The following is a 24,203-nucleotide window of genomic DNA, read 5'->3' as shown; positions in this document are numbered from 1 at the left end:
GGGGAGTTTTGTTCGATGAGGTTCTACTTCTCCTAAGAGGAGGCCCGGAGCCAGAGGGCTTCCCAGTGATTCCTGGTGGATCCTTTGGAGGCTCAGCCCCATCTTTGATAAATATTTTGCTCCAGGAACAGTGATTCATCCTGAAGCCTGAAGCCAAAAAGTGCATAGAAATCACTATTCGAAGATTAAAATTTATATTTGAAAGAGAAACGCTGGTAGAACTAATGAGTGCTTATGCAAAGAATCTTGGTTGCCTGGTAAGCACATAACCTTCAACAGAACTTCCCAGAGGTAAAAGTACTTTTTATCCTTCTGCTCTTACAAGGGCCTAAAGTAAATTGGCAAGAAGTTGTGATCTATGTAAAGTAGACCAAAAATAAACTCCTCACTAAATACCCCTTGGCATAACATGAGCTTAAACTAAAGCAGACAACTCAGAAAAAAACAGTTATACAGAAGGAGAAGCAGCAGCTAGTGCAAATGATTTTTATCTGATTAGTATTCCCAAATAATGAGGATATTGATAAGGAAAGAACGCCCAGGCAAAAGTTCCAAGCGACATGTATGATCAACGGGGCAGGAACTTATATTTTCCAGTTATTCTCAAGGAGTTTGTTTTTGTTTTTGTTTTTGACTTGTCTACTCTTAGAGCCAGATGCAAATGAAACCTGGGGTATCTATTAGAATCATCTAGGGAGGTTTCAAAATGATAACACAAATGCCCATACCCCTTTCCAGATCAATTCTATCAGATTCTCAGGGGATGCAGCTAGGCATTGACATATTTTAAAAGTTGCCCACGGTGCAGCCAAGACTGAAATCCACTGCTTTAGATTAACATAGAGATATAATACTAATAATGGTGTATATCTATTAATAAATAGAACCTAAAAGCTAACACTTCTCTAATTCTCTGCCTTGTGCAGTTTCCAATGAAATATACAATTTTAATATAGTGTTTCAAAGGCTTTTTATAAACTTTAAATTAAATGCAAAATTAGGGTTTTTTTTTTGGTTTGTTCTAGCAATAATGGCTCATGAAATTTAATTTGTAGCCCATATACAAATGTGATCTTGAGAAAAGTCTTGGTTTTCGACTTTAAAGAAAATAAAAATTCAGTATACGAAGAGGATAGTTAGAAATAAAGAGAAAGATAAAGTTATGACTCTCATAAGAAAGGTAAAATTAAAGTAAAATTCAACTATCAGTGTTACCAGCTTAATAAAGGCCACAACAAACTGAAAGATGAGTTCAGGATAGTCTCAGAAAACATAATTTGAATAGAAAGCTTCATCATAGGTTTTGTCTACTGTGTTTTCCCAATTGCTCTTTTATTGTTTAAACTGAATTATAGTTCATGGAATACTAAAGAAAGCCCCAGGTAAATGACACGTGATTTAGAATCTCACTCCATGTGTACCGACTCAAAATGAAGATAACAATGTTTCTTCTAAGCTTGGAAAATCCAACATATAGTCCTTCTTCACTCTAGGGATGTTTTTGTCTAAAGAAATAAGACGAGAACCTACTCTCCTGAACACGGCTGGGAGAAAATAAAATCAGTTCTACTCAGGAATAATGGCTGATATGTTTTTGTGTCCCCTTAAGACTGGTAGTTTAATAAATACTTGTGATTCATTACCCAGTGAAGACATTATTGAAGGAAAACCAAGACTTAGTCTCTTCTTGGCAGATGAGAAATAAATGTCCTGAAATGTAAATACGAGTCCAATTAACTCCAGTGTGAAGTGGATGCCTGCTGATATTTCTAATCTGCTTTTATAGAATGAATATGGACTATATCTATTTAAAATGACTCTCTAAATTTGTTTTAAATTGTGGAGTAATTTGCAGTTCCTTTATTCTAGTTTTCTATTCAATTCACAAAAATTAATGTGGTCATTTTATATGTCATTTAAAACACATTATGGAGAAGCACTTCTTAATTTCTTATATCTTATTTTAATACTTGAAGACAACTTTTCAATATTTCTCAATTACCTAAAATAGGTATCTTAAGTGTCAATTATTTTATTTCTCTCACAATTTAAAAATATTTATGAAGGTCTTTTCAGTGATGTGTAGAAACTCTCTTATTCTCTAATATGATGATATACTTTCTAGTAAGGTAAGCTGCTCCATTATGTAAATAAAGATGCACATTTATAAATTGATAGTTAAAAGATGCACAGAAGGATGTTATTGAAATAATACTGAAAGAAACCATGGGTTTAAGTCAAAGAATTTTCCATCTGTATTTAAATCTTTCATGCAAAGTAGCAAATGTAGTGTTTTGTGCGTCTATAACAACAAAATAGGTAAAACACAAAGGTAATAACATAGATATAACAGAGTATTTTTCTCTAAAATGTCTTATACATTTATTTTATCATAACTTTAGCTATTCACACTTGTCTATATCCAGAAACAATTAAGAATACGTGCTTTTATGCTTTAATAAATATTCTAACCATAGTTGAGCAGTTTTAAAATTTTCATCTCTAGATAGAAGATGGATTAATATTATTAACTGGACAATTATTATCTGGATCTCCTTGTAATAAGGAGTTTACACTTGCAAGCGTGGGGCTGTTTGCAATTTGAAGTGTGAGGTTCAAGCGGAAAAGTCCTCTTGGGTAAATATAATGGATAAATTATATTTTCCAGAATGGACACTATGAAATCAAGGAAGTCCAAATAACATGTACAGACAATGCACCCCATTGGTATGTGGGATACTAACTAGTATCTCTGCCATTGTAATATTTATACTTTGATTTAAAAAAAGCAATCTTACGTGGCAAACAAAATAAGAATCGACAACAATTAAAATGACATTCACATTGCTCATTTTATTACTTTATACCTTTGCATGATGCTATCCATTCAGAATACACCATGAGCGTGACACACGGGGATAGTAGTTTACCAGTAAATACCCCAAGATGCCAGTGACTGAACTGAATAAGACAATCCCATATACTCTTATACTAGTTTCAAGAAAACAAAGATCTATGTGGATTGTTTTTTTTTCCATAATCTAAACTGCTTTCCAAATCAAAGAAATTATGATTTAGTCCATTTTAAGTTAGATTTTAGCAAATAAATTTGTTTTCCAACATAATTTATTATTAAGCATATATACTGTTTACTTTTAAGCATACACAATGCAAAATCTCATGTTAAATGCAAACGAACTGAGCATCCTCCCATGAAGTCATGAAACCTAAGGCTAGTAGCAAAAGACAAGTGTTCAGAGAGAGAAAGCAGTGGCCAGCATTATTTAGCACTGGGGTGGTAAAGTGGCCCTAGAATTAGTAGCTAGGAAATCAATAGTGACCGTATAGACTTTGCAGGGTGGCCAGGTTCCCATGACTCTTGTTTCTGTAATACACACAAAACGTCATTTTCGTCATTTCTCTCCTGAATCATGCCTCAGACATTCTGTTGGACCAGTGGATGTTTTGATTATCTGAGTGCTCCTGAGTCACAAATGCAAGAATTTCTGCTGCTTCTAGATCTCCTCTGACCCTCCCAATTTTTCTACAGTAGACTCCAGAAATGCACCTTTTTGCAAGTGAAAAGCATAGTCACTACCACCATTTATGTGAACCACCTGATTACTGTGCAAGTATAAGTATGCATATAATTAAATACATATCAATTTTTAAATATTTCAAGTTTTCCTTGTTAACATTATAACCTGTTTATGGTAACTCAGCTATAGAGTTCATTGCTCTTTTTGTGTAGTTTTAGGCTTGTATCTCACCTTTTCTGAGAAACTTTGGATGCAAAAGTGATTGGAAAAAGGCAATTAAATTCTGTAGGTAACAAATTTCTCCTGCCCCTCTTCTAATATTCCTCTCTGTCTTCAGAAAACAGGCATCAGTGGCTCTCCTTTCATCTTTGTGTCTCTTCTCTCTTTCTCTACTCTCTTCATCTTAGCAACATAACTGGAACTTTCCTCCCTTCTTACCAGAACATTAGGAATTGTTTTTATAGGGTTAAGCTTCACTTTTCAGTGTTATTACTTGTGAAATATTAGTGGAGCAATAAAGATGTTCCTGGACAAAGAACCCCACAGGGCAGGAATACTGATAGCTTTAATAAGTCAAATTCAGACCCAGAAGAAAGGATGAGTGAATAAATGTCAGAATGTGATCAAGAAGCCGAAGGGTAAATGCTATTGGATGACTGCGTAGGAGGTGTGTCAAGTGCTCTGTGGAAAGAAAATGGCTACAGAAGGGTATTATTTCAGGGTGAAAAGTAATAATGTTCATCTCTGCACTATGTAAGGAAAAGGAAAGAGTTGAGAAGAGGGAGAGGATGGAGGTCAGGTAGGCAGGTCATGACCAGTGCGGCTTGAAGTTCAATGAGCATCACCAAGCAAGTCTTATCACAGTTAATTCTTTTGACTGGAGTATTGTTTATTTCTATCACATCATGCATGCCAGTACTCACATTAATTACAAAAACAAGTTCAAATATAATTACACTTACGGTGTCCGTATAATGTATCCTCCAAACTCGGACAAATTTAAGAAAGAAAGAGGGAGTGATTACTGTTTATACCAGAACAACTTGTGGATACCAGAACTGTCCAGGTCAAACTAAAACAAATGGTTATCCTAATTACTATTCCTCTACATGGAGACATCCACACAATTGAGGATTTCAACAACAAATAGGTATTAAGCATCTCTAACATGCTAGGTGTACAATAAAGTTGAATCTGGAATTAGGGGTGATCAGGTTCTAAAATTAGCAGGTAAGGCGGAAATTAAAGTTGGTCAAAATTATTCTTAAGCAATTCTGAGGACTATAAGATGTTTGGAGGTTAATGTATCATTTAAATGTATTCATCAGAGCCAGTTTTTCCTCCAGCATTAAAACCAATCACCTTTCCTCCCTCCTCATTGGGCACCAGGCAGTTCGAGTTTAGGAGCCAATGTAAATTACAGTTTCATATTGTTACATATATTGTAGAGTGACTTATAGTCACCGTGCAGATACTTACATCATGAGAGCCCACAGAGCTGAATATGACAGAAGGAAAGCAGACCAACGTTGCGATCTATGCTCACTCTGGGCGCAAGCTCACATGTGCCAGCACCTATTGTTGGAATTCTAAGTCCATATGGATGGGGGACTTTGCTTAAGTTATGTATAATGTGACACTATCCACAAAATTGAATAATATAGGCTTAACTTGAGTAGTTCAACTCTAGTTATAGGAGGGGATGGCACTGTAAACAAATACTCATGATAAAATATAATAAGGAACAAAAGGATTATATATCTAGATATTAGGGAGTAGGGAAGAAATAATACTGAACCGGCTTCAGGAGGATCAGCAAAGGTGACCTTTGTCCCAATCTATGACCAGTGAATGGAAGTTTTCCTGACAGAGCAACTGAATGGTGGCTTGGGGAGGGGAAGGAGAGATATTGAGAGAGAGTAAATTTCATGTAAGAAAGAGCTGTCTCAAACTTCCGGACTTACAATGAGAACATAAGACACACAAATAAAACAAATAATGTCAGTAATCTAAATCTATAACTTTAAAATTATTATGAGAAAGAAAGGACCCTAATATGAGACTTACAAAATTAACCTACGGTGTCCTATTGTAAAGGGATGCCATGGCCAAGATAGGAAAACAATTTAAACTAAATGAGTGTAAAGAGACAGAGTGAGTTTTGCAGGTATAAGCCCTTTCAACTATGAAAATACTTTTGTACATATTCTAAGTCTATTTATTACCACAAACATCAGGACACAATTTAAAGCCATTAAAACAAAACAATTATGGGTATTTACTAAAACTAGGAAGGCCAGATACATAATAAGACTAATGTAATCAGTGATTTTGACCTCATGTCACCCAGATATAGACTCACTGTCCCAAAACGTTGTGTTCAGTGCACTCTCATCCTCACTAAAAGACATCATTTTCCTTGAAATTGGCTTGAAGACCATGCATGAGAACATCTCCTTCCATAGAAACCTTTTTGCTTTGGAGCCCTGGCAAATAAAGGATGTACTATATTTAAACCCCATTTATCGTCATAACCACATATTTACAGGTTCCAAGCCTTTTATTTACATTTCTCGGTTCTCCTCTCTTACAGTATGGCTGAGTTTTTTTTTATTTCTGTGGTCTGCCCTATGGCTGAACAGAATTGCCCATTTTGTAAAATATGATACTCTGGGCTTATATTCATAGGCAGCACAGTTATGCTTCTCCCGTTTTATAATTCCCAAACATTAAGTGATAAAATGTAATCATTACATACATTCTCAATGTACATTCTCAATGACTTTTATTATAGGAAGAATATAATTTCCCTAAATCATGTGCAGTTATTTGCTTGGGAGATATTTTCATGTATCAGATGTGTACTTGAACACACCTTGGCAAATCCAAAACAATTATCTCAAGAGCACAGAGTCATGATGTTGAAAATCTGAAAGATTGTACTGCAAGTGCCAGAGACCAAGACTCCCACCTCCCCTGACACTGCAGAAATTTACAGGAATGGATTTAGATCCATGAAATCTTTCATTTGGGCTGATTCTCCCTAATATTTGGTAGAATAATGGTAAATCCCCATGATCTACTTAAAATGAGAACTCCCAGCCTGGAAGGACTTGTCTTACGAGGTACTTATCACCACACGTCTGCTGGTAGTTTGTAAATGTCATGTAATGGCAGCAATGCAAAAAAACAGAAAATGAAGTGCATTTACAAAGAAAATCCTTATGCGACAATAAATGTGATATTTTAGAGTTTAGTGATATTTTTAAATGTCTGGGACAAGAAAAAATACTATGGCACTTGTAACTAACACAACCTTAATTGATGAAAGCAAAGTTTCTGAAAAAATTTAATGTGAGTCAAAATTTAGATATGTGTTGGCTTTTTCAACAATCATCACAACAGCTTTCACAGCCTGTTGCATGTTGGAAGCATTTCTAATCCAAGACATTAGACGTTTTGCTGAATAAATCTTCATGTGCACATAACTTGCAAAACAACAAATAATAGCTCTAATCTGATATGGAAACTTAGGGAACCAGTCCTCTAATTATAATGGCTGGAAAGGGAGGATTGCTGCTGGCGTGGAAAAGAACAGACATCTAAAGAGGCCATTCGCAAAGATACCTGTACAGGTGAACGATTAACTTGAAAATATCCAATGGCAGAAACTAATTATGACTTGGAGAGTGGTGAAAGTCACAATGTAGAGACAGAGAAACAGAAACCACAGTGCATGCATGCTGAGAGAGACAGAAAAAAAATCAGGGATGAGAAAGAAAGAGAAGCTGAATAGGTAAAAGGGTAACTTGAGAAAGAATCTGAGGCTTATAAACAAATGTTGATAAGCAAAGAAAAAATGGCATCAGAGCCATTAATGAGGTATAAATAACATATCGTGGGTGTTTAAAGAAGAGGGCAGATTGCTCCTTCTTCTGGGATGTGGCAGGGGTAGGGGAACAGATCAGGGAAGACTTCGTAGGGTGGTTTGGCAGAAAGCTTTGAATTCCCGGGGAGGGATTCTTGACATCCCTCATAGGGGGCGGTGCTGGCGGCAGAGCTCACTGTATAATTCTAACAGTACAGAGAGTGAACACATCTGGTCAATGTGCCGACAAGCTGGCCAGCACGCAACTCTCTGTGTATTTCCAGCATCTCTCCACACTGCTCGGTGCAGCTCACTTGAAATCCCATAGACAACAGCTCTGTCTAATAGGAGTTGTGTCTAATTCATTTGCAAAGTGAACATACTACATTAGTAGCATTATCACGATATCTAAGACAGAAATAAAAATTTAAAAATAGAATACTAAAAATAAACTATATGGACCAAGGAGAACAATATAAAACTATACAATCTGAAGTAATGCCTTATTTCTCCTCTGAATACTATGATTATCTTGAAAATTTATCAGCATGAGGAAAACCACTGATGAAGGATATAAAAGTAGAAATTTACACAAAGATTAAGTGCATGACAAGTAACCTCATAAAGAGTCTAGCAGGAAGGAAAATGGAAATGGATTGAAATATTATTATCTGGGTTCCCAACACCTTTACACTTGTATGGAGTTGAGCTGAACTAAGTAGGTGTTTTTCCCCTTAGTTTTTTTCAATATCTTTTACAAAGAAAACATTAACATTTCATTCATCCTGGTAATCTGGATATCCAGAAATTTCCCTGATTGTTACACATACATTAAATAGGATGAAAATAATTATATACTCCTTCATTAGGGCAGAATTACAAATGGTAAATGGAAAATACCCTGAAACCAACCCACAGCTAAATATAGACAAAATACTTTTCTCATAACACATACATATCAGCAACTTGAATTCTAGTATTTTCCTTGCAACATCATTATTTCTCTCATGCAAATATAAATAGAAACATGGTTAACATTTTAACAGATGATCACTGTTAAGAGGACCCAAAACTGTATCACAGATAAATTATATATTTTCAAAATCACCAATGTGATAAGAATACATGTATCTTTCCAGGAAAATAAGTTTGTCTTCTCCAAATGAGGTCTCCAAAATGGCCTCCTTAAGGATATGATATAGAGTACATATTACCATAAGTTGAAATAAAGTTTTAATAAAATAATCATCAAAATGAAGTCATTTCTGTGTTTAAAATCTTAAAAACCACAGAATGCATTAATTTAATTAGCTTCCAAGTCAATAAATTTAAAAAGCAGTAACAAATTCCCCTTAGAATCATGCATAAAATTTTTAGTTTTATTATACATTTATTTATACTATATTGACATTTCATCTAGTTTCAGGACACAAAAAGATGACATGAAAATGTTCTTTTATGGATCTACGTTCATGGGAGTGTTTCTAGCTTATTTCAGTGAGAGCGAAGGCCATTTGACATCATCAGAAAGATAGTAATAACAATTGTAGGCATGAGGTAAAGAAACCCTGAAGTCTACTAATAAAGTAACCTGAGCTGTAAATTAAAAAAAAAAAAAGAAGAAAGGAAAAAGAAAGAAAGAAATAATAAAAAAAGATTTTGACCCCAAAGCTCCTGATTTTCTTTCCTGTGGGCTTGTTGCTTTAATAGTTGGAATATACATGAAAAGGCTATTTCATTTCTCTCTAAAACTCATTAGACTTTATGACACTTAGAAAACCATTATATTTACACATCCCTTTCAAGTATCCAAATTGTGTGAGCACTATTTTGAAGAACCATGTATTTGAAGGCAATCTTTACTCTATTTGAAATTATAACAAGTATGTATACACAGTCATGGATAAACACAAATGCATAAATTTGCAGATGTCATAATTTTAGTCTTCCTACATTTTGGAGAGGGATCCTGGGATAGACAGGCAGAGAGAAGGATACCACCCGCTCCTTCCCTGCTAACCCAGTGTTTCATCACGGGCTCTCTCTGCGGCAGAAGCAGCCTCAGAGAGAGAAGACTGTTGCTGGCACTGTGCCCACCAGGCCAACCGCACAGCTGGGGAAACTCCGACTTGTTCTTGGTGTGTATATGATAGGCATGGCGATGTTTGCTGACCTAACGCAATTAACTGCCATCATTCTGCCAGAACATAATCACAATATCTGAAGATTAAGGAAAACATAATTGAGTGTTTCATCTATTTTTGGAAAGCATTTCAAATGTCACCATCATGTTATAAAAAAATCATTCAGAATTCTCAAGGTCACCTAGAGGGCCTAAAGGCTTAAATTAGTGCTGGTAGCATTGCCAGCTTTCATTTAGTTTTCTCAGCTGGGCATTTTCTCCTCCTATTATACCTGTCTACGTCAATCCCACTCTGTTGTCCATTTAAAAACGCATTATATAAGGCATTTGCCTCTGAAGAATTAGAAATAACTGGAGCTGTGAATTATAAATCCACACAATTTCCCCAAAGGTGGATTTTGTGTTGATAGTACTTTATAATAAATATGCAGAATAATGCCTAAATGATAACTAAAAGAAAAATACCTACATGTACATATCAGAATGCTAATTTCTATGTGTGTGCCCTTTTCATTGTGTGGCAAAGAGCATATCTTAGTAGTTTATGATTATAGAATAATTATACACATATATACACACACCACACAGTCCACATAGTAAAATAATTCGATTTTTTCCTAGTGGTAACATACCCAGGTACTCTGCATTCACCCCTTCAGGTTACTGAACTACCCTTAAGAAACTCACTTTGAAGTGGAATTAACAAGAACAGTTCATTAATACAACGAAAACGACTCTGGGGCTGTGCATCCCCCACCTTTGCAGAACCGGGACATTATGTTTCTTCACCTTTATCTTACTGTTCTCACCATCAACGCCTCAAATGTAAAATCACCTCCAGTAACGGATAGTGCAATTCCACCACTTTTTTCAGAGAAAAAAATTATCTTAAAGCATCAAACGCTTCTAGGTAGAACACTGACATCAATGGAAAATACAATTAGGTATTGAACAGAATGGTTAAGATAATTTTAAGCTGCTACTGTTGGATCAATTAGTACGCAGCAATTTGCCAGATATGCAATTTCAGCAGACCCCTGGACAAGTCTCTCGTTACGAAAATGACTGGAATATTAGATAATTGAAATTAAGTGCTACAATGTGCCACATTCCATGGTTTTCCCTAGTCATATTAGGAACATAATGTCTAATGAAATTAGTATTCATAAAAAACTTTAAATAACATAATATTTTGGTCCTGATAGTTAATGCTTTAATGAGCCTAAGGAATTTCTAATTGGTCCCAAAGACTCACCATCAGGAATAAAATCAAATCATAACTGGTTTTTGTGGCTCAAATTATGACTGAACACCCTGTGCTTTTAAACAATCGCATATTGCTGACATGGTTTCTTTTCTTTTCTTTTTTATTTTTTGTTTACTGTTATTGCATGAATGATACATAAAAGTTCATAGGAACTGTGTCTGCATTCAAATTCCTACAAGTTGTTATTTGATTTTTTTAGATAAACACAAGGGAACGATTGTCCAAGGCAATTCTTCTGTCTACCCATTTCCACGTGCAGGCTCTCTCCTGCAATGTAACTTTAAATTAACTAAAGGCTCACTGCTATTTCCCCTGGGTATACACTCAGCTTTGCTAAGTCTATACAACAGTCTTTCAAAGGGAGCAAACTGGGTTAGGAAAATAGCTAACCCATTTATGGCACCTGTGGAACAATTTCTTTATCGTTTCCTCCTTTATTTTAATAAGATATTTCACATTAGAGTTTATTTCTCCATGGACATTGAGAATGCCTCTTACCTTGTCTCTAGGTAAAAGTTCTGCACAGTTTAAAAGTTGATTTTTCTGTTATTGATATTGCTAGAAATATAAAATTCTAATTGATACTGGAATAAAAACAATGTAGGCGTTAGGCATACTGGCCATCATTAAATGGTAGGTAGAGTTATCCAAATTGCAAATTCTTGGTGCAAAAACAATTTTCCATTTCTTCTACTGATAACACGAATTGATGGTTATGGGATAAGAAAGCAAAATATTAAATGGCAATATTTAAATAATAATGCAATAGATGTCACAATTTCTTCCAAAGTTACTTAAACTTTTTTACCGTCATTTTACCATTTAACACAATAGCAAAAATAATATGAGTACTAAGTCTCGATTGCAGAGGAGATACTTGCAAAAGAATTTGTATCTTTGCATTGTGAGAATTTAATGTGCCTTCTAATAAAAACAATTGTTTCTCATACCACAATAAATAAGCAACTCTCAAGGTAATATATCCTCGTGTCATAATCTTTATTACCTACAAGCAAGAAAGATATTGATTTCTTCAAAGCCGTGTCTGAAGTACAGCCCAGGAAAACGACAGTCTTGAACCATAACAGAGTATGGCTCACCAGAGAAAATAATTTGCCCAGACAAGGATCTCTTATGCACTGAGTCTAAGGTTTAGATAGTGGAAACAACGTTATAAAGCGCTCATAGCTGAGAGACAGATGAGTTAATTGGAGAAGTTGACATTAATGTCGAGTCATTGAGAACCAATTCTTTGTCATTAAGCCCTCATGAAGGGCATTCACGGTTAATTTATTACATAACATTAGTGAAATCTTCTCTCATGACATAAACCAATATTCACCATTTGTCAGGTTGGCACCTTTAAGTTAATACTTTAAAAATTAAAGTATTCGACTTTAAAAGTAAAGTCAAATAATGTTTTCTGTCTGCCCACATAACTATTTCTGCTAACTGGTGGCCTGGATCCAGGATTAATGACCAAATAAAATATCTTCACCTTGTCAGAGTTGTAGCAATTCCAAAGTCTCACAAAAATATCTTGCTCCGATTCAGTGTCTGCCTGTGTTGAGGCAGCAAATAACAACCAATTATGATGCCTTTGCATGAGGCACGCCTATTAACAAGTGACTCATCTCTCTTCATTTCCTATAGTCATCAGATCTTAAAACCAAGATCTAACTCCAAATAAGACTCTTAAGAGATCTACTATGTCCTTGCTCAGAAGTACATTATGTGCCTTTCTATGAACTTGCATTCCAAACTGAACACATTATCGTTAGGACAAACAGCCAATATTCAAAGAAACCCTAAGTAGCTCAGAGCACAAAATGCCCTTCCACAACATAGAGAAATAGTCAAGGTTAAAATGCACTGTGTATGGAACTCACATCTATAGAAGCTGTTAATTTCCACGAGGCCAGGGGCCATGTCTGTCTTTTCCACTGTTATTTCTCTAGGTTCTAGTATGTGTTGCATCAACATTGTTTGACAGCTACTATTAGAATGGAAATGGGGCCAATATTTTCAGTCAAATAAATGGGCATCATTCTTTCAATAACACTATCACTCTATAATCAGTGGAAACAGCATAAAGAAGAGGAAACAATAAAAATTATCATCCAAAGAACAATTTTGCCAATTGTTAGTATATAACACGTGAAGAAGAATAGCCAATTTGGTTTTTCAATAAAGGTTGTTATAGTTCTTTCTCCGAAAAAACAAAAATGTAGTTCATATTTTTATGAATTATTTCATAAATTATTTTTCTTATTAATTCCCAAGTGACTAAGAAATGGGATGTATTGAGGCTGTATTGAGAGAAACACCCAATTTCTGTTCCATAAACTCACAGCACACAGGTTCTCAGAGTTCTTGGCAGGTAGCTCACACATAAGCCCACTTCCAGAAGTAGGAAGAAGAACTCTTTAAAAGTAAAACAATCGGAAAGAAAACCCATCAACTCAACTTGGGTGAATGGTGTGTAGCAATTTCAATCATGAGAGCTTCCACGTGTGCGAATACATTTTAAAGAAGCAGAATTTTGCCCCTGATTTTAGTAGCTATGAATTGTTGCCTTAACGTTAAAGCTGATTTGTCATTCACTTATATTGTCCTTCTTAGCATTTATGTAGTTTTTTGCAATTTTTTTTGTGATGTGGAAAATGAAAACAAAGGAGTAGTTTCTTCTCAAATATTGTTTATCTATCATTTTAGGACTCAATTTTTTAGGAAGTCTTTAAAACTCCCCACGTATAAAAATTCCTTTCACCATCTACTCCCTACCATTTACCCTCTACAAATACAGATTTTAAAAAATTGAAACATTTCAATCAAACCTAAATTTTATTACTATTTGCAGTAATTTATAGTTTTCACCCTAGAGAAAATCAGGATAAAATTGTAAATTGCAATGATATTTTTTTCTTTGACGCTAAAAGGAAATATAAAATCAAAGCATTTCATGTCATTTTATGAACATATAGAAATAATAAAATCCTTTCCCTAATTATCATTATTCATGTGCTTGCTTTAAAATGTTCAAGTTCAAATGTTGGCAACATTTACTAGAAATCAGGTTTTGTTTTTTTGCCCTGAGATTCTCTCTTAAGGTGAAGACAACATTACTACTCACTTCATTAATGTAAATATGACCATGTTAGGATGCGGACATTGCGTCTCCAAGATCTGTCTCTGTGGGTTTATCACGATCTTTCAGGAAAGGAATGTGTAAATAGGTGCTTTCTACAATTCTAACCTGAGAAATAAACAGACTCATGCATTCTTTGCTGATGCTTAATGTTTTTCAGTGGGGAAGAAAGATAAGTGACATGTATAATACATATTATAAAAAGGAGGGTGCTGAAGGAATAAATGATAAAACTTGCTGGTGAAATTTATTCCACCTTAACAACAATCAGTCAAGAACTACAGATTGAAGACTTCCTGCATATCCATCACTATTGAAGTAGTGATAGGAAATGTGCAAATATAATCAATCACAGATTCTGAGAAAAGACAGGAGCCTTAAAATTCATCTAGTCAAGATGCACTCCAAATGATTTCCTCCTATATGTTGGATGTTCAGGGCTTTTTGGTTTTTCTTTTTAAATCAGGAGTTTTTCACTTAATCTTTGAAGCCCCAGCACATACAAGCACAATAGCTGTCAATGAAAGGCATACAATAACGTTTGTTGAATGAATTCATGATTACACACATCCCTACCAAGTTCTGGATTCTTCACCCTATGTGTCAGTGTTGAGTAATTCTGTTGAGTAGAGATGGTGTTCCACGTATTTCTTGCAGATCCTTTTGCTATCAGACATATGTGTTCGATTTTTGTGAAGTAGAAATTATGGGCTTTGGTAGAGTTCAGAAATCTGTATAATGATGGGCCCACATGGGATCAACCCACTCTCTATACAGGACCCAGAAAAGAAGTTCAAAGGTGAGCCAAGCACCAGGGACCCACTCATCATCTAGAAATAAGTCTCCTCTCTTCCAGAAATGGGACTTGTGTGGGAAGGCCCTGCTGAGAGGAAATAATATTGTCTCAGAGGAAATAGAGGATTGGGAAAAATAAACAATTTACTAAATATGGATATATTTATTTCATTAGTAATTCTTTAAAAATCTAAAAAGAGTTCACTTCTGAAGCAGCCTAGATTCGTTGTCATTGGAAATCTGCTCTGAGAGGAGGCCCTTGTCCTGATCAGCCCTTCAAGTCAGCAGGTGTGCGGTGGCCCCAGGCTGATTGTCTCAGGCTAACTTCTCCCCTGAGCTTTACATGATGGAGACGACCTCTCTTTTTCAGGATTGCAAACCAGCTGTTGTTGGCTTGAAATTCAATGTCTTACTTTGTTTCTCTTTTCTCTTATTTCATTTTCTCAAGTCTCAACAAAATTCCTGTCTTTTTCTATATTATCTAGATACTCAAAGACATAGTTCTTGTCCTATTCTTTCCACAGATTGAGCAAGTGATCACAGACAGGACTTTTTTCCATATGCTTCCTCAAAGGCCTGATCATCTGGTCAACGGGAAAGGCAAGCACTCCTTATGGTCATGTCATTCTGCTTACTTCAAGAGGCTTGAATGGAACCATAAATTTTTAAACCATGATAATAATAATAATAAACAACAGTAGATATAAAATCATGTAATCTCAAAGTCATGACTCGTGAGACAGTGATAGACTCGTGTTTATCGAGGTGTGCTCCTTCAGGCGCCTGTGTGAAAAATGCCTGGGATACATAATTGAAATTCTGATTCTTGAGCATCGTCAGACTCAGTGAATTGGAATCTTTTAGGTTAATGTTCTGGGATTTGGATATTTACAATGCTATCTGAATAATCTTATGTATGTTGAGGATTGTGAACCACTATGAGAATATCTGACGGCTTGATATTTCCCTCCCATATTATTAGCATCATTTTTATAAAGGCATAAGCTATAAATTTAACTCAACAAGTCCTTTGCTCTATTATCCAGCATCCAAAATTGCTTCTATTGATTTTCTATACTTAGGAATCAAGTAAAATATATTAGAAAGATTTCTCAAGAAGTCATGTTATTTAGTAAAGGTCTTTCTAATATCTAACTTCATTCATGCTAATGTCATTGACCCCATTTCTTCATCTTTGTCTCACATTCGGGAGGAAAAGGGAAACAATCACCATTCATCACAGAACAATTCTTTATCTGTACACCATTCTTAAGACAGCCTTTAGACTTGATTCTTCCGAGATAAATGAGCTTCATCATCATCCAGTAATCATTCAGTGGGATTATAACCCACCTGAATATCCTGTGTCCAAAACTGAATGGAGCATCTTCCTCCACCCCAGGCCCCTCCTCCTTCTGGGTTTTGTTTTCTCAGTGAAAAGCATCGTAGCTCACCAGGTTCTAACTCAGACTAGAGTGAGCTGTGACTCTGTCACTTCCCCTACCAAGACAACCACGGAGTTCTTTCCATAACTCCTCAAAAACCACTTGCAAATATCTCTCATCTCCTTAATTCAGAGGTTGCCAACACCAATGTCTCCAGGCCCAGTAACAAAGTTAACATGTGTAGAAACAAAGTTATCGTGTGTGCAGCGTCTTCCTTTATAAAATTAAGGAGTAGCTGTCATTGTAGACCGTAGACTGTAGAGTGCATGCCCCACCTAAAGGCATTCAGATCACAGAGAGCGCGAACACACACGTGCACACACCCACACACACACCCCACACACACCCACACACACTTATGCTGCCCAAACAAAACAAATGTTTGTAGCTGGCAAGCCCTGTTTAGTTTGCTTTCTTTTTCTCTTATTCTTCTATTTCCCCTCCCTTCCTGCCCCTGGCAATCACTGTTCAAGTTTCTGCTTGTATGTATTTGACTTGTTTAGATTCCATAAGTAAGAAATCATGCAGGTTTTTTTTCACTTAGTATAATGTCCTCCAGGTTCATCCATGTTGTTGCAAATGGCAAGATGTCCTTCTTTTTTAGGGATGACTAATATTCCGCTGAATATACTCTGAACCTCTCACCTGAACTACCGCAATGGTTCTCACACTGCTACTAGTCTCTTTCCACTGACTCTCACTGTTGCAGGTATAATTCTTTGGAAGTTAAATACTGTTTTCTTGCTTAGAGAATAACATTAACCAAGCATAGCTAACATTCTAGAGAGGAGACTAGGGGAAGGGGAAATAGGAGAAAGTGGTCATGGGGCTAGAGCAGAAAAGGTATTTTGGGTGTTATTGGAAGTGGGGTTGGGCTTCCAAGAGGGAAGATTTTGTTTTCTCTCTCCCAGAGTGTAGGCTGGAGCCTGGAGTCAGGTAGATTCCGGTTACGTGATGGAGTGAGCAGAAGACATGGCCTTCCTCTCTCCTCTCCTCCTGCTGACTTACTATCTCCTTTTCTTTCATTTCTCTTTTTTTCCCTCTTCTTCCTCTTAGGCTCTCAGTATCTTTTCCACCTCAATCCCAATTCCTTCCTCCACACTCCATAAAATGGTGCCGGAACTTGGGTAGCATAAAAGGACATTTTGTTGTTGTTGCTGTTGCCTACTATCAACCTAACAATAGAAGAATGGGATATTTCGTGTTTTTCTTTTGTTCAAAATGCTACTTAAAATAATTATATGTAGGCCCCCATTTGTTTCTCAACTACTTTTTCCTTCTGGTCAGTGACCCTAAGTAGAACCATGGCATTCTTGCCTTTGTCATAAGCAATTATATTCTGTGCATTGGTGTTCAGTGTGGTGGGAATTATATGAATACTGGAGGGAAAATAACCGAAGTACCACACTTGCTTCCTTATTACTACAAATTATCTTAGCTAAAATACCAAGAAAAAATAATAGCAATTTTCAATCTGAGTGATATGTCCAACTGAGTCATAATGTGGGAGAAACCATAGGAAAACTTAATGAAAAAAGAAATATATTTTAAGCATAGCAAGTAAAGCTTTCAAAAAGGTGTAAATTTAAAAACTATTATGTAACATTTCATAAAAAGAAATAGAAATATTCTGACCAGAAATATAATCATGTGAATAAATGTGTGTATAATTTAAGCATGATGCCAATAAAACACACACAAATACATATGTACAAATTATATGTGTATATATATATTCTCAAAAGGTGTTAAATATTGTTTATACAGAAAAAGATATATATCCATAGATTCTTAGAACAACGAAGACATTAATAATCATCTCAAATTTAATATACCTTTTAAGATAAAGAAACTGACCCCTCAGAGAGCTGAAAAATGAAGGATGAAAGATGGAAGAATTTCCTTTCTGAAAGGGGCACTTCTGTGTAACCAGAGGAACTTGGAATCTTGCTTGATTATAGTTTTGCCTCCCTCCTCCCAGCAGTCACATCAGAGAACAAAATTCTGGTCCCCAGAATGAGCAGTCCTCATTGCTACTGAGGCCCTTGCTTCACCTACAATGGATATTGATGCCAATGATGGTCACTGTAGCTCAGATTATTTGATTAATGCCCTTCACTCACTGGTACCTAAAGAAAAAAGCACTGAGAGGCGTGGGATACCTATACTAGCACTGGGAAAAATAGTGAGCATTTTTCTGAGGATGGATGTCCATAGATGTTATTCAGAGATAGAATGGCTACCAGGGATCGGCAAAGAACTCACACCATACTCTGTGAGCATAGAAATACAGGTGAGTGATTGTGTATGCCTTTGTGTGAGTAACTCTAGGGGAAGAAGAGAAAGAATTTGAGAGAAATTAGGTACCACACTGTGAAAAAACAGAGCAGTTCTATTTCTATGCCACAAACTTGAGCAATGAACACAGGAGCAAACGTCAAGAGGTAAATGACATTATTCCATCCCGTTTTGCTAGAGCTGTGGAATCTGCAGGAAGAGGTAAAATTGATGAATGAGGCAGGAGCTCTGAGGCTTTCCTGTCTGGGTGCCCTTGGAAAGTTGAGAAAGGACAGCAGCACAAATCAAGACACATAAGTCAGAGATGCCTGCTGGCACAGAGGAGGGAAGGTGGAATCATCTTTGTAGAAGAGGCTCATGAAAATATATCTGAACGATATGACTGTAATATCAGAAAACTATCTCATGCAGAGTAGATAAGACTTTGAGGTCCTTGAAAATTCTTTTTGCAGAATACATAGCATTTATCCTTTTTTTCTTTAATTAAAGGACATTTCATCCCCCCACACACATTCATTGTGTATTGATAGTTGGGCGAGTTGATGACAGCATACAGAGGTGAGAGTATCCAGATGTCCCAGGGCTCTGGGTTGCTGCATTAGTGAGGAAGAGTACAGAACTGCTTCAAATTCCTGTAAACTTCAACTGAGTGGTAGATGAAGTTATTAAAACCAAATATTTTATTGTACTCAGTTTTGGTTTCTGTGGCTGGATAGTCCATCTACTAACTCTCACCAACTCTTCTCTCACCACCTTGGTCTAAAGCTGCCATCATCTCCCCCTCCGGCCATTGCAACAATGCTTGCCGTGTGGTGGTTGACTGTGGGGCTACCAGCTTTAGAATCACCCACCAGCTGGCAGGTAGGGGAGGTCAGGGGGATCCTTATTAAACTATAGATTCCCAGGCCTCCCACCAGACCAACTGAAGTATCTAGAGGTTGATCCAAGGAATCTCTAGTTTTCCTCTTTTTCCAGGTGATTCTTATAAGCTGTAACATTTGCAAAACACAGTAGCAGTGCATTTTCTTGATTCACTTTTAACATCTACATGAAAAGAAAAGGTCTTCCTCTCCACAGGTATCACTTGGTTGAGAGACTCAAATGAAATATTAACTTCAGGAGAATGCCAGAGCTTACTGCCTCCCCAGACGCCTGCATCTGGTAATAGAAACACTCAGAGCACCATTTGGAAAATAATATTCTCATAAACGTCAGCCTGTGATAAGACACAGTAATGAATCTTGATACATTTTCTGTACATTTTTTTACCTCATCTTTCAAAAGAATCAATCAGACTAAAACTAGAAGTTTAAACCTCAACATTAATTTAAAGCATCCAGAGAAACCCTTTGATTGTACAGATGAGAAGGCTGAGAGCCAGAGAGACCAGGACATAATAACCCGAGTATTGGTGTCTGATCCAGCATCCAGGTGTTCTGAACAAAGCCCGGGCTTTACCGCCCTATCGTCGGCATCTTTTCCTTCCTTCCCTCCCTCTCCCTCTTTCTTTCCTTACATCAGAAACACATTCTGACTTCAACTATTCTTTGTCTCTGCCCAAATGATCAATTACATTTTTCTTTCCTTCTAAATTTTTGTTCAGTGTTTACATTCTTGTCTTTCTATGGAGTATTTTCTTAGTCTTTCAAAATCACAGGTTGTTTGAAAGAGAAAAAAGAGCATGACTGTTCCTCACAGCGCTATACATAGTGTACGGTTGGTTAAAACACATTATTTTTCCTAAACATCACTTTAAACTAATTCTCTAACAAAAGCATTTCCTTGTCAGTTTCTCTTCTGCGACCTTGCAGCCTATGTTCTACCTTCAAGCAAACTGTTTATATCTGACCCTAGATCTCCTGAGATCCATCTTCAAGTAACATATTACAATCATTACGACCACAAAAGAAATGACTCTTGTCATATTGGAGAAAAGACTCCACAGGGAACAAGCCCCTTCAGCATTGGAAATGTGATTATTTACATCTCAGTCGAGATACGTTTTTTGGTCCCCCTGAGGTGGAATTATCTGACAAATTGAATATCTTTATTCTGATAGTGAGGGATTACGAGTTACTTTCTGAAATACAAATAGAGGAATAGACGCCTCATGTCAAATCACTAGTGTGATTTTCATTTAACAGAATTCGCTTAGAATGATCTGAGTATTTTATCGTCTACATTCTAAATCCACAGATCTTCAATAAAATTAGTTCCATATTAGACACTAGTTTACACTGTACAAACATTAAATTGAGTTTTTAGAAGTGGGCATAAGCTTAAGACAGATTCCTTCATTTCCCAGACTTAAATCTTTAATTTTTTTCTTTAAATCTGAGCTTCACTGGATTTTTCCTTTTAAAAAATTTACTCAACTTAGTTCAAAAATTTTTAATTGGGTTAACCATGTTCATCATGGCTTTTAAAATTTAAAGCTCAAATGTTACATGTAATACATTTTAAGAATATTAAATACCCAGTATATAATATCAAACCTTTCCTGGCTAAATATAATTTTCTATAATTTTTATTTTTTTATTCGAGAATCTCCAAAGGAAACAGATTATGTTTCGAATCATACTCCTTAATAATTGAAATGAAATTTCTTCCCTAGGTAACAATTCCCTAAAGGTTTTCATTACATCATCATGTGTTTATAACTTGTTGCTAAAATAAGTGCCAGACCATATCATGAAAAATGTGTGGTGCATGGAAGCAGTATAGTGAAATAGTCAAAAATGTAAGCTAACGAGTCAGACTAATAACGCTCAAATCCGGTCTTCTGTATCTACTACCTGGATGGCTGTGCACAGATTCCTAAACTCTCTGAGCAGCAGTATCATCCTCAGTTTAACAGTATTTGCTTACTCGGTTGCTGCGAGAATTTTATGAGCTAAGACTGTAAAGTGCTTAGAACAGTGCTAGGCACAGAGTACTATATAAATTTAACCATTATTATTATTATTATTCAAGTAGAGCTATTATTATTACTATATAGTATAATAATTGTTATATTGTGCTGTGCTATATTATTATTTTAGTAGGTTCTCAGTAATTAATTATGGAATAAATGACTAAATGTAGAAAAACATTCTTTTTAGTGAACTATTTGAAGTTCAAATTTCATTATGTTGAAATAAACAGAGCACTTTAACTATGGAGTATTCGTCAAGACTGGATATTTCATTTGATTTTTATCTAAGTCCTCTTCCTACAAGATGACTGAGGATTGTAAGGGCCTGGCCTGTGCAGAGGGGTTCTCTTAGGGTAGGGCTGGGCGAATAGAGTGCCTCTTACCAGATCCTGGGTTCAGTGCAAAGAGTCAAAGAAGGGAAGAGGAGAAAACCAAGATCTGTAAGTCTAAGAATCAGACCACTAAAAGGGAGGCTCAGAAACCAAGTAACTGGAGAATCAGGGAGGTGAGAGTAGAAAACAATGGGTCAATAATAAGCCTGAAGTTGTTACTGGAACAAATTCTGGGGCAGATGCTGTTGCCCACAGATCTGATTCCTGGGCAGGAGGCCATATTTAATTAAGATGCCAAGGACTGGACTGGGCAGTTCGTACTTTCCTCACTTCTATTCCCACTGCACTGCTTCGATTGCATGGAACATAGACAGGACTTGTATTTTAGGCTAAGACACATACTCAAGATGATATACCCTATCTTTAAAAAAAAGGCATACATTTGCAACGGCATTGCAAAAAATTAAAAAGCATCTCCTTCAGTAGCAAAAAGATAAAGAACATTTAAATTTCCCCTGACATCAACACATGCACCAGAGCACAGCAACGTGATAAAATCATCAACAGAAACTGAGAACCAGAGGCTATGGCAGATATGGCATCTAATAATTTTTAGGCATCTCGAAGATTACTTGGGGAAAAAAAAGAAACAAAAATAACAGAACAAACGTCAAATCAATAAAATTGACTTATATCTGAAATAAGGCATCTCCAGAAAATGATCTTCATCTGAGTTGGATTTTTCCTAAAGGGGAGATAGGGAATCTTAGCTTGATCTTGCTCGCAATACGTTGAATATTCATCTTGTGCAACAGAATGCAATTTACATACTGTGGGGCCCAGGACTGAGTGCAGGGACACCCTGCAGGGAACTCAGATGAAGGTTCCAAAATAGCAAGAGCCTGCATTTTTCAGCTCACCACAAAGGGACTCCGCAGCTCACATTTCCTTTTCTCTGACCGGATTTCCCAGATTTGCTGAAGAAAATATATCACCTTTCATGGGAGGCCCCAGAGAATGTTTCTGCTTAAGTTTTATGTGTGTGTGTGTGTGATGTGTGTATATTTACATGTAATTTTTTTGATGATGGTATTTAACAGCAACAGATTTTTAAAGAATTTATATGAAGATGACATGCAAACTCAATTAAAAGCATTTTTCTTTGAGGTACCACTTTAATCTATCAATTTTTGCTCCAAGGATAGTGGAAAGAAGTACTTTCATCTAAGTTTCTATTGCTTGAACCTATGGCAGAAATGAATTCTAACTGCATTATAATGTATGGATATAGCATATCTGAATGCAAATTATTTGTAAGTAGTAAATAGTCTGGAAGAGTTTATATGGCTGGAAAAGTGCTCAACTTCTAATACACATTAACGCAAAACAGAGAGATCTGCTTAGATTTAAATGCAATACACATTTTGATATTATAGGTATTTTCCTGGTAAAATATTTACACAATTTGAATTCTTATTTTTAAAAGAATTACTCTCTTTTAAATTTTCTTTTTTTATATACGGAAACTCTCTAAAACAAGTACATTTCTAAAGAGAAATAACAAAGATTATATTAACATCAACCCTTTCAAAAGTGCTCAATTTCCTACGAACCGGGTCATTTTAAAAAATATGGAAGGTGGCCAGCCTCATGGTGAAGTGGTTAAAGTTCAGTGCACTCTGCTTTTGTGGCCTAGGTTCACAGGTTTGGATCCCGGGCGTGAACCTACACCACTCATTGGCCATGCTGTGGTGGCAGCCCACATACAAAATAGAGGAAGATGGGCACAAGTGTTAGCTCAGGGCCAATCTTCCGCAAGCAAAAAAAGAGGAAGATTGGCAACAGATGTTAACTCAGGGCCATTCTTCCTCAGGGAAAAAAAAAAAAAGGACAATGCACAATTTTAAGAGGTAATATTACTCTTCTGCTTGATATACTGATATTATCAAACTTTGATGAGGAATGACTAAACAGCTCCTAGAGCATTGTAGCAAAGATCAAACAATAAAGCAAAAATGGCAGAATCAATAGACCCAGAACTTTCTCACTTTTGTTGTTGCTGCTATTGTTGTTTTGCAAACATTGAATGAATGGCCAATATCTTCGGCATGTGACTTACTGATGGGTAGAGGTAACCTTCTCCATTCATGGCTATATACAACCCTGTCTTCACGCCCTGGATGGCAACAACGCGCAGTCCCACTGGGATGAGGTTGAACAGTGCTGTAAAGATAAACATGGTCCATCATGAATGGGCAGGAAGAAGCCAAGCATTGCTATCATTTTTCTCTCTCTCAGTTTTTTAATTTAAGAAACATCACCTTTGTTACAACCTTCTGAAAAGTTCCAATTAATTAACTTTTATTTCTTTTTATAATTAAGAAGTTTTTGCTATGGGTAAAATTAGCACTTGAGCTTCGATTTGTAGATCTTCTTAGCAGTCTGCCTATAGCA

At 36.1% G+C, this 24,203-nt stretch overlaps 1 protein-coding gene across 2 annotated transcripts in view; it reads right to left on the bottom strand.

Moving 5' to 3' along the window:
• Positions 1-24,203, bottom strand: part of FGF14 (fibroblast growth factor 14) — a 612,072-nt gene that overhangs the window by 100,303 nt on the left and 487,566 nt on the right. For both annotated transcript variants that reach the window (XM_087435889.1, XM_014781777.2), the window contains exon 3: positions 23,869-23,972. In XM_087435889.1, coding sequence (XP_087292015.1) covers positions 23,869-23,972 — 104 coding nt within the window. The remainder of the gene's footprint in view (positions 1-23,868; positions 23,973-24,203) is intronic.

The sequence above is a fragment of the Ceratotherium simum genome, chromosome 10, assembly GCF_057802395.1.
Source record: "Ceratotherium simum simum isolate JZ-2026a chromosome 10, ASM5780239v1, whole genome shotgun sequence".
Lineage (NCBI taxonomy): Eukaryota > Metazoa > Chordata > Mammalia > Perissodactyla > Rhinocerotidae > Ceratotherium > Ceratotherium simum.
This window is presented reverse-complemented; position numbering and strand designations above follow the sequence as displayed.